This window comes from Brienomyrus brachyistius, unplaced genomic scaffold (genome assembly GCF_023856365.1).
Source record: "Brienomyrus brachyistius isolate T26 unplaced genomic scaffold, BBRACH_0.4 scaffold50, whole genome shotgun sequence".
NCBI lineage: Eukaryota > Metazoa > Chordata > Actinopteri > Osteoglossiformes > Mormyridae > Brienomyrus > Brienomyrus brachyistius.
The window spans coordinates 1154284-1166486 of record NW_026042325.1 but is presented as its reverse complement, the minus strand read 5'-3'; the positions used below and the strand labels follow the sequence as shown (position 1 = coordinate 1166486).

The window sequence follows — 12203 nt, the reverse complement described above, 5'->3', positions numbered from 1 at the left end:
TTGGTTTTATGCACAAATGGCAAATAAAAATCTTGTATCTCGTATTTCGAAGAGAGAGCGTAAGAAAATAATTTATGATATGTGATAGCTTATATATGTAGTTCATATATTAAGTTTTAAATTAAAGGGATACTTGATCTTTTTTGGAAACAGAATAGGCTGCTCCTTCCTGTTATAACAACACGTCACGAACACCTCTGCAAAGAGAACAGAGGATTTATTCCGGAAATCCACACGTCACACTGATGTTGAGCAAGATGTCTCATATGAAAAGTGTCACTACACACCTGCCACACTCCAGCGCTCCGCAGTTGTCTTTTAAATGTCTCTGAAATTCTGGACAACTAATTAAAAGCGTTGCTTTGTCAAACATTCATCAAACCCAATGTATGAAAAACATGTTCACATTTACTTTTTTGGTACTGAGTAGCAGTTATGTGGGCTTCGGAGAGAATTACGCATTACGGAGTTCGCGATTCTGCGCACCCGTACGTTTCGCACGATGCTGTTTGCCTTAATTTATCATTTTAATGAAGTCGTTGTCTTGGATGTTATATCAAGAGTTAACAGAAGAATATGTGTAACGGGAAACGCTTTCGCTATTGGCTGGCAAGCCGCTATTTGAAAGGATAAGGCGCATAAATTATGAAGCGGTGCAGATCCGAGAAGCAGCGTAATGAAGATGTTGGGTGTGGGGACCACTGCGTGCCGCGGTTCGGCTCCGGATCGGTGTCTTTGCGCACGGCTTTGGTGATACTTTCTGCCTGGGAAACCCACTGTTATTTTAACTTAAGACAAAATGGGAACCAAACCTCGTGAATCTAACTGGGAATATCAGTCGATGGAGTAGTGGCATGTGGAGTTAGACGAACCGCACTGATCTTTGCTACTCTCCCCAGCGCATCTTCTACTCTGTTCATATCTACCAGATGGGTTAATTGTACAATTTTCCCAGCAGTTTGCGTCATTCTTGGTATCTTGCACGCTTTGAAGTGAAATATCCCTCCCGTTGATTTAAATGGAATGTTGGAAAAGATCAATAAGTCCCTTTTTGAGTTCTCTCGCTGCCTGAGCTCTATAAATAAATCTTTTTCGGACCGCGTCCGCCTCTGGGCAAAGCGATTCTCAATGGCAAACTCAAGTGCATGTCACCCGCCATCGAATTTACTGGAAATACAACTTATTTGCCTTTCTGTTTATTTATATGTATATATTTTTCCTGATCGTGAAGTTTGTAGGCTAATTCGCGGAAAAGTCTAAACACGGATCGACATGCAAACTAAAGATCTCTACTGACATCTTCCTGGCGATGCAGAATAAAGTTTCAAATCAAATCAAATTATTTTGACATGTCAAATGGGCTTCCTAGTCAGGTCTACAGTAAGCATATCGTCCAAACTAAAGCGTACCTCAAAGGCAAAAAAGCTATCTAGTGCACATATGTTTTTATGAGAGCACCAAGAAGAGATGTTCGGGAAAAAATAGTCTAGAACTATTCTACTGTGGACTGATCATTCCCAAAATTACGCGCCTTTTGCGAAGTTGGTTATAACTCTGACACATGGTGGGGTGACATTTTAGTGCGTTTTGGTGCCGAAGGCCGTACCCAACTGCCTCACTGACTGCACCATGCGGACCATAGTGCTGCTGATGGGGGCGAAGGCAGCCTGTCTGCTCTTGGCAGCAGCGCTCGCTGGCACCGGGGCGGACGTCAGTAGCGGCCGGTGGTGGTGAGTTCAGCGGTTAACTGTTCATATAATACTGGGGTGGTATGGCGATACTGGGCATGAAGCGATGGCATTTTTATTTCCACTTTTCTAGCAAATTGACTTAGGTCTATCTGCTTATACCCTATCATGATGCATTAAATAGTGGTCGCAAGTTTCTGAAGAAATCTGGAAAACATTGTGCAGACTACTACTCGCAACCTCCGCTTTAACGATTGTGTATTCTAGCATAGCTACTTTAATAAATTCGTTGTGGAAATTCGGACTGAACATACCGCAGGACGTGTTTAGTTTTCTGGACAGTGCAAATTTAGCCGAGTTTTATAACATGTACAGATAAACACAGAGCTGTTACTTAAACTGGCACGTCGTACTAGCGGGGGATGTGGTGCAAAGCTGAGTTCAGATCCTTCCACAGTGCGGTTTGAACACAAGACAGCACCATAATCATTACAAATTTAAGAATTTATTCCTTGGGGTGAATGTAATTTGTAACTGAATGTAATTTGTAATTAAAATTATTAATCGAAAAATCGTTCTGTAATATGTATCGGGTTAATGATTCAGGTCATTAAATCTTGGGATTGTGGGCAGTAGTTGCTATTAGTATTCCTCATACAGGCTACCGAAAGAATGTCGGGATTTAACTGTAAGTAAGATGCTCAAAATTCAAATATGTTTTTTTTCAATTTCTTATTTATTGTATACTAAAACATAGACGAGAAAGTCTCGTTTTATGTTACGATTGATGCAAATCAGAACACCATGCAATGCAAGCAAATGAATATGAAACTAGGCGATATCCCTGTAATGGCTTCACCGAAATGGATCTTAAATGTTGTGTATGAAGTAAATCAAACAGAGGCAACATCTGTCACATGTTTGGGGACCTTCTTGAGTTTCAGAATGACCGGCCATACTAATCTATGGGTCTGAACCTTCGGTAATACCTTAAATATAAACTGAGAAGGAAGGTGTTTATAGTTGGAAAAAACACTGAAAAGGGCTCTACAGTGGTACTTTGAGAAATTGAGTTTCCTCTGGTGTGAATCACAAAAATGTTCCCCACAATGTGAAAATAAGAGGTTTTTGTCCAATGTACCAACAATTTAACATATACATGATCCCGCCCTCCACACACACACACACACACACACACACACACACACACACACACACACACACACACACACACACACACAATCTCATACTATAGGCAATGTATAGACAGCATTTGTCTGTTGATTAAACCCTGACTAATATAGAGGAAACCTGCATGTTCCATACAAAAAAGAGCGTGACAGTGCTGCCCTGGTTTAAGCTATTTTTGGGATAATTATTTTCTGTGACTTTTTAAACTAGTCTGCAACTCACAAGAGCGTTCTGGCTTTTTAACATCAAATGTTGTAAAAGAAAATACAACCTAATATGATTTATTTGATTTGTAACTTGTTTTACACTGCTGATAGATCAGTTATCCTGTTTACAGCTTATATACAGCCTGATAGATCAGTTATCCTGTTTACAGCTTATACACTATCTGATAGATCAATTATCCTGTTTACAGCTTATATACAGCCTGATAGATCAGTTATCCTGTTTACAGCTTATACAATATCTGATAGATCAGTTATTCTGTTTATAGCATATATACAGCCTGATAGATCAGTTATCCTGTTTACAGCTTATATACAGCCTGATAGATCAGTTATCCTGTTTACAGCTTATACAATATCTGATAGATCAGTTATTCTGTTTACAGCTTATATACAGCCTGATAGATCAGTTATCCTGTTTACAGCTTATACACTATCTGATAGATCAGTTATCCTGTTTACAGCTTATATACAGCCTGATAGATTAGTTATCCTGTTTACAGCTTATACACTATCTGATAGATCAGTTATCCTGTTTACAGCTTATATACAGCCTGATAGATCAGTTATCCTGTTTACAGCTTATACACTATCTGATAGATCAGTTATCCTGTTTACAGCTTATATACAGCCTGATAGATCAGTTATCCTGTTTACAGCTTATACACTATCTGATAGATCAATTATCCTGTTTACAGCTTATATACAGCCTGATAGATCAGTTATCCTGTTTACAGCTTATACAATATCTGATAGATCAGTTATTCTGTTTATAGCATATATACAGCCTGATAGATCAGTTATCCTGTTTACAGCTTATATACAGCCTGATAGATCAGTTATCCTGTTTACAGCTTATACAATATCTGATAGATCAGTTATTCTGTTTACAGCTTATATACAGCCTGATAGATCAGTTATCCTGTTTACAGCTTATACACTATCTGATAGATCAGTTATCCTGTTTACAGCTTATATACAGCCTGATAGATCAGTTATCCTGTTTACAGCTTATACACTATCTGATAGATCAGTTATCCTGTTTACAGCTTATATACAGCCTGATAGATCAGTTATCCTGTTTACAGCTTATACACTATCTGATAGATCAGTTATCCTGTTTACAGCTTATATACAGCCTGATAGATCAGTTATCCTGTTTACAGCTTATACACTATCTGATAGATCAGTTATCTTGTGTACAGCTTATATACAGCCTGATAGATCAGTTATCCAGTTTACAGCTTATACACTATCTGATAGATCAATTATCCTGTTTACAGCTTATATACAGCCTGATAGATCAGTTATCCTGTTTACAGCTTATACAATATCTGATAGATCAGTTATTCTGTTTATAGCTTATATACAGCCTGATAGATCAGTTATCCTGTTTACAGCTTATATACAGCCTGATAGATCAGTTATCCTGTTTACAGCTTATACAATATCTGATAGATCAGTTATTCTGTTTACAGCTTATATACAGCCTGATAGATCAGTTATCCTGTTTACAGCTTATACACTATCTGATAGATCAATTATCCTGTTTACAGCTTATATACAGCCTGATAGATCAGTTATCCTGTTTACAGCTTATACACTATCTGATAGATCAGTTATTTTGTGTACAGCTTATATACAGCCTGATAGATCAGTTATCCTGTTTACAGCTTATACAATATCTGATAGATCAGTTATTCTGTTTACAGCTTATATACAGCCTGATAGATCAGTTATCCTGTTTACAGCTTATACACTATCTGATAGATCAGTTATCTTGTGTACAGCTTATATACAGCCTGATAGATCAGTTATCCTGTTTACAGCTTATACACTATCTGATAGATCAGTTATCCTGTTTACAGCTTATATACAGCCTGATAGATCAGTTATCCTGTTTACAGCTTATACACTATCTGATAGATCAGTTATCTTGTGTACAGCTTATATACAGCCTGATAGATCAGTTATCCTGTTTACAGCTTATACAATATCTGATAGATCAGTTATTCTGTTTATAGCTTATATACAGCCTGATAGATCAGTTATCCTGTTTACAGCTTATATACAGCCTGATAGATCAGTTATCCTGTTTACAGCTTATATACAGCCTGATAGATCATTTATCCTGTTTACAGCTTATACACTATCTGATAGATCAGTTATCTTGTGTACAGCTTATATACAGCCTGATAGATCAGTTATCCTGTTTACAGCTTATACACTATCTGATAGATCAGTTATCTTGTTTACAGCTTATATACAGCCTGATAGATCAGTTATCCTGTTTACAGCTTATACAGTATTTGATAGATGTTATCCTGTTTACAGCTTATACACTATCTGATAGATCAGTTATCCTGTTTACAGCTTATACACTATTTGATAGATGTTATCCTGTTTACAGCTTATACACTATCTGATAGATCAGTTATCCTGTTTACAGCCTATATACAGCCTGATAGATCAGTTATCCTGTTTACAGCTTATATACAGCCTGATAGATCAGTTATCCTGTTTACAGCTTATATACAGCCTGATAGATCAGTTATCCTGTTTACAGCTTATACACTATCTGATAGATCAGTTATCTTGTGTACAGCTTATATACAGCCTGATAGATCAGTTATCCTGTTTACAGCTTATACAATATCTGATAGATCAGTTATCCTGTTTACAGCTCATATACAGCCTGATAGATCAGTTATCCTGTTTACATGAATTGCATCAACTGCTCCCGATGTTGGGCGAAACTTATGTGTGTCTGATTCTGATGACCTTTCAGGGGAATCATTAACATGGCTTCCTCTGCTAACCACCTCGCTAATTCAAAGAGTGGACAGATGTTTCTGGACCCCAGCTTAGCGCTGCTGAACCGTCGGCAGCGGCGTCTGATCCGGCAGAACCCCGGCGTGCTCCCCTCCATCGTGGCCGGCTTGCAGACCGCCATCAAGGAGTGCCAGTGGCAGTTTCGTAATCGGCGGTGGAACTGCCCAACCACGCAGGGCCCTGCTATCTTCGGCAAAATCGTCAGCCGTGGTGAGCCCATATGGACAAATCTAATCGCTGTTCTTGATCTCCCAGAGTGCAGAGGGTGTGAGATAGGATAGATGGTGGGGTGGTCTCCCTCTCACTCATACACACACACACACACACACACACACACACACACAATTGGGAAGTCATCATCTCAGCAGGGCAGCTTGTCTTTTGGATAGAATGAATGAAGTGACGTCCCCCTGTGGGAAACCATAAAATCACAAAGAATCATGAAGCATGCATAGCCTGAGCCGCAGCCGGCGCTGAATTCAGGGCCAAGACGCTGCCAGGGGCAGCAATGCCACCGGAGCAGAGGCACAGATAACGGCCACAAAGAGCCTCCAGAACCGTTACGGGGGCAAAAATACAAACAGAATTTTCTTTTTTTTTTCCAAAATTAATCTCAAAGCCTTTTCTAATTTCAATAATATATATTTAAGTGGTTAGATGCAACATGGTGGAGTTCAGACAAGGGTTAGCCGAAGGAAAAAAGCCACTAAAATCTGAGAATTTTAAAAGACTTTTAATGTATCCCTTCGCTTGTAAATTAACTGAATGGACTTCATAAGAAATGGAAAAGTTTTCATCCACCCATCCAACTTCTAACCACTTATACTGGTCAGGCTACTTCTGACTTGGCGTAAAACCCTGTGCTTCATGGCCCTGTCGCCAAAGCATACTCCATTTTTTAATGTGAAATCCATACACCCGTGTAATGGCTTATCAGGATATTGGGGTGGGGGGGTGGACTAGGCTGAGGACGCATGCCGGATTCATTGCTACAGGGTACATGCCCCTACAGAACAGATGCAGGATTCAAACCCCCAACCCTGAAAGAAACAGCCAACAATGTGACTGCCTGAGTCACCCCACTACAGCAGCCAACACCCCCACAGAGCATTTTCACACTAACAAATTACAAATGCATAAAAATGTCCTTTTATTTATGTCAGGTTGTCGGGAGACGGCATTTATCTTTGCGATCAGCAGTGCGGGGGTCATGCACGCAGTGGCACGGGCCTGCTCAGAGGGGGCCATCGAGACCTGCACATGCGACCATCGCTGGCCCGGCCCCGGGGGCCCAGATTGGCACTGGGGCGGCTGCAGCGACAACGTGGAATTCGGCCGCGCTTTCAGCCGGGAGCTGGCAGACTCCAGCGAGAGAGGCAGTGACCTGCGCTACCTCACCAACCTACACAACAATGAGGCGGGGAGGGCGGTAAGAGGCGCTGCACACCTGCCGGGTCTTCGTGGGGGGCGTCTTTGTGGGGTCAGCATCAGACAAAGGAAGCTTCCAGAAATAAACAGATTTCCTGTTAATGAAGGAGAATTTATTTACACTAGTGACCAAAACTGTGGAAACACAATTTTTTTTTTTTAAATTTCAGAACTTTATTCCAGCTACTCCTGTTACTTATTCATCCAGTGTATATTTGCAAACATTCTTTGACTGTTTATAAACATTACCGCTAGTATTCGTGTAGTACTTTTTATAGTGTAATACCAATTTTGGCCACAAGTGTATACGTAACATGAAGTTCATATAATTTATAGATTATTGGAGCATCCAAATATAAGCGATATCTATGGATGCAGTTATTTCGTTCCTTTTTGCCCTCATAGCGTAATTTTCATCTGTAGCATCAACATGGTCATGTGACACAGAATGCGCGTAACATGCTCCCTGCAGACGGTGGCATCCGGGATGCGGCGGGAATGTAAATGCCACGGCATGTCGGGCTCCTGCTCACTGCGAACGTGCTGGATGCGGCTTCCCAGCCTCCGCACAGTCAGCGACCTGCTGAAGGACCGATTCGATGGAGCCTCGTGCGTCGTCTACGCCAACCGCGGCAGCAACCGGGCCTCCAACCGGGCCGGCCCGCACCACCTGGAGCCCGAGGACCCCGCCCACAAGCCTCCCTCAGTTGGGGACCTGGTCTACTTCGAGAAGTCGCCCAGTTTCTGCTCGCGTAACAGGAAAACAGGCAGCCTGGGCACTCTGGGGCGGAGCTGCAACAGCTCGTCGGCAGGGCTGGAAGGGTGCGAGCTGCTGTGCTGTGGGCGGGGCTACAGGGCACACGCTGAGAGCGTGGTAGAAAGGTGCCACTGCACATTCCACTGGTGCTGCCATGTCAGCTGCCTGAACTGCACCAGCACGCGGATCTCGCACCAGTGTCTCTGAGAGGTGATGAGAGAGAGCCAATGAAACAGCGGAGGGGGGGTTGGGCTGGAAGCAAGAAAGTACAGAAGTGGGACACAGGGAGCAGAGGGAAAAGGAGGACCTTAAAGGAGGAAAGGAGTCATGGAGGAGGTGCTGAAATGGGAGGGGAACAGAGAGATGGTCTGGGACTTAGTGACGCATGAAGTGGCAGATTTCTGGAGAAGGATTAAAAAGGGAATAAAGACATGAAAGGGAGAGATAAGACCACAAAGGATTGATTTCCACTATGGACTCCTGGCAAAGGGTTCAATCCTTATAAGGAGCATGTTTGCCCCTGTTTCTCTGACTTTCCTCTCTACACGCTTTCGTCATCGCCATCTCCATCTCCATCCTTCCATCCCCCTGTATCCAACGCCCAACAATTTGGGGAGCGCAGTTGTAACTGGACACGTTGTCTGACAGATGTTTCTGCGGCTGGGGAACCACAAGCATGCCTCTTCAAACTGGTGGTGAACGCCTCTCTCGCTCACATGCGCGCCTCCTTTAACCGTCTGGTTTCCCGACACTCCCTTTCTGCCGTGACGGCTGCTGTTTGGATCGCGTCCTGGCGTGCATCTCATGGGACTCTTTCCGGAGCTTTCCTCCTGCAGCCACCACGATGGAGCCCCAACAAAAGCAGGCCGCCCGTGGGTCTCCTCTCTAATTTACCGCATTTTCCTCTTTGATTCTGGGTTTTGCTGTAATCTGGTCCTTAACCAGCATCTGCTACTGTGTACTTTACTGCACTATGAAGTATTATTTGACTGCATGTTAATTCTTACTAGCACCAGGCAGTGTTTGTATACCAACTCAAAAGTGTTAGCATGTAGCTACATATTTAAATGCATCGGGTTTATTTTTTAACGTATTTATGTATGTGCCCAGGGGCGTCAGAAATAGGGGGGACAGGACCACGGGCTCCCCCCCCCCCGATATCAGTTCCTTGTGAAACTGCACCTTAAACAGTATTAGTCTTATTTTAAATGAAATCTTAATTATTTTAAATGTCTTCTCACATCACATTCTATCCTGACTATTGCATGTGTGTCCAAGGCGATGTTACGACATACACACCCCCCCCCCCCCCCCCCAAATGTCTAACTCCTTCCGATGCCACTATATGTGCTATGTAATAATCATCAAGCCTCTCCTCTTCTACAGTAGCCATATTCTGATGAACACATTAGTCCAAGGCCGGCAGATAAGGCAGAGCAAACCTGCTTGCATCTTTACACGCTCAAGTGAATTCCAGCATTTCCGGTGACTCTCTCTGTAAGCCAAAACCCCAGGATGTCTGTAGGTCGGTGACAGGTGATGTCACACTGAGTCCCAAGATAAAAATCGAACTGGGAATATGGGAGAAACAACAAGTGCGTCTTATAAACCCTGAAGACAGTGAATTTGTGGTGCTGTCGCGCGACGTCGACTCCTGTTCACTGGGCTGTACCCTGTCTGTTATGAACACTGGATAACCCTGTTTTATGTGTAAATGTATTTATTGTGAGTTTCCTTTTAGAATGTCTTATGGCTTCCTTTTTAAGATGTAGAGAAAGTTGTTTTCTTTTATAGTATTACAGATTAATTTTAAAAAGTCTATATTTTCAATAAAGATTTTCTTCTTAGTTATAATGTGATTTTCTAGGATGATCTTGTCTTGACTCTTGACTTGACTTTCGTTTGTTACTCGATTTGGTTTCTCTTCGACACCTTTGTCTTTACCTCCATCCTTCCTAATTTCTGCTCCCCCATTTTTGTTAGCTTAATTCACACACCCTCCCCCAGTCCTGCTACAGAATCAGCACCAAGCCAGGGAAACCACAGCGAAATCCCAGTCCGCCTATGTTCATAGTTTCTATTGTACATTTGTTTTCACAACACTGAGTGCTTTGCTTCATTTATTTAACCTCAGTAAGAAAAATTAAAGAAATAATGAATGAAATAATGGAGGGCTGTGCCCCCCCCCCCCCTTCCTCCACCCCTGCTCCACACTGACCACAGTAGTCAGGAAGTGGCCAGCTGCTTCTTCCTGGCCAAACACAGGGTGGCGCTAGAGAGGCTGAGGGTCAGCCAGCCTACACTCTCACACCCAAACTGGGCCAGAGATGGGGGTGAGATAAGAGGGGAAGCGCGGATTGACTGGTTAGAGGAGCAAAAAGAGACGATGAGCGAGGTGTGGTTTTCAGGTATTTATTTACACAGCTAGGGTTTGTGTTATTTGGTGTGTCGACATAATGGTTTTGAGAGCAGACTGGTATGCAAGTCAGGGGTTTCCAGGCCTTGGTGAGTGCGGATGAGCTTGGCTGAACAAATCTAATTAAGAGTGAAACGCGTTATTAATAATAAATCAAATGAAAAATGATAGTGCAGATACTTCAACTGGAGAAAGGAAGTGGTGATGTTAAAAACGTTTTAGATTCTGGGTGGAAAACTTGCAAAATGGATCCAGAGATGGAGATAAATTGTGAGAAACAGAAGTTAAGATCTTGGTTCGCACTCTGAAATCATGTTGTCGTGCCAAAATAAGCATTTCTTTTTGCCGTTTCGGTGCGAGTCTCGCCCTAATTGCTCTGTGTCGAGAGCTCCCAAGATGCAATGGAGCCAGGGAGAGCGATTCAGGGACAGGGCAAGAAAGGAAGGGAAAGAGACTGAAAGAACAAGGAGAGATGGATGGCGGCAAAAGAAGAGGAAATCCAGCGGAAATTGAGGAGGGAATGAGCTGGTGCAAAAAAATAGCTGAAAGAGAGGAGACAAATGAAATGAGAACAGAAGGTGTGACAGGGGTGGGGGGCGCTGTGTGAGCTGCGGGTAATGAGCTCAATTAGTGATTAATAAATAGTGACTCTGGGCACCAGTTGCCCTGACCCTGCACTGACCACCAAAACACCCCAGTCTGATGGACGTTTCGTTGGGCAAACAAAACATCACTCCGCCTACGCATGACGCGGCAACTTCGCCCCCTGCTGGCTGGCCTCACTGTTGCCATCACGTGGGTTGGGGTTATTCTCTGAGCCCTTTGTCTGCCCTCACTGCTCCATCTCAGAAATAAAAAAGAATGTTAATTCCTCCCGCATGGTTGCCAGATTGAGAAAAATGCATTTCTCTCACTTGGAAGATTCAGGGAAACGGGGTTGTCATTTATTCTAGGCTGGATGGGAAAATGAGTGTCAGTTGGTGAGTCGAGGGCAAACAGTCAAGCCAGGATCTGCAATGAGTGTGTGTGTGTGTCTGTGTGTATCTGTGTGTGTCTGCATGTGTGTGTGTGTGAGTGTCTGTGTGTGTGTAAGTGTGTCTGTGTGTGTCTGCATGTGTGTGTGTGTAAGTGTGTCTGTGTGTGTCTGCATGTGTGTGTGTGTGTGTAAGTGTGTCTGTGTGTGTGACTATGTGTGTGTGTGTCTGCATGTGTGTGTGTGTGTGTGTGTAGACTCACGGTCTGTGTGTCTGTGTGCATGAGTTGCTCTCACCATGAATACATACACAACCATCTTTAACACGTTTTCCCAAAATCATGGTGGGGGGGCAGTTGCTGCAATAAATTATAAATCCATCGACATTCTGAAAGCAAGTAAGAAGCAGCTGCTGGGGGAATGAGAATGGGGGGTGAGACAGGGGGGCGGACAGGCCTGGGATGAAATCAGAATTTTAAATCAAACACCCATTAATCAAACATTACAAACATTATGCAATTATTTACTTGTCCGATGGCAAGTGATTCAACCCTCGACTGAAACCGCTAATGACACTGGCTTTGTAATTAGCATCTAATCTGTGGTCGCAGGGCTGTTTTGGACCGTGGGATTCTTAAGAACATTCACTTAAAACCCAGTACAAATTCCAAAAGGAGGGTAAAAATCTGGGCAC

The 12203-nt window shown here is 42.9% G+C and overlaps 1 protein-coding gene across 1 annotated transcript; it reads left to right on the top strand.

Annotated features, from left to right (window-relative positions):
* The first annotated feature begins 690 nt into the window (after positions 1-690).
* LOC125723658 (protein Wnt-1-like) lies at positions 691-9868 on the top strand. Its single transcript, XM_049000482.1, has 4 exons — positions 691-1730; positions 5892-6145; positions 7099-7364; positions 7836-9868. The coding sequence occupies exons 1-4, from the start codon at positions 1630-1632 to the stop codon at positions 8325-8327; spliced, it is 1113 nt and encodes a 370-aa protein (XP_048856439.1). The 5' UTR covers positions 691-1629; the 3' UTR covers positions 8328-9868.
* Positions 9869-12203: the final 2335 nt, after the last annotated feature.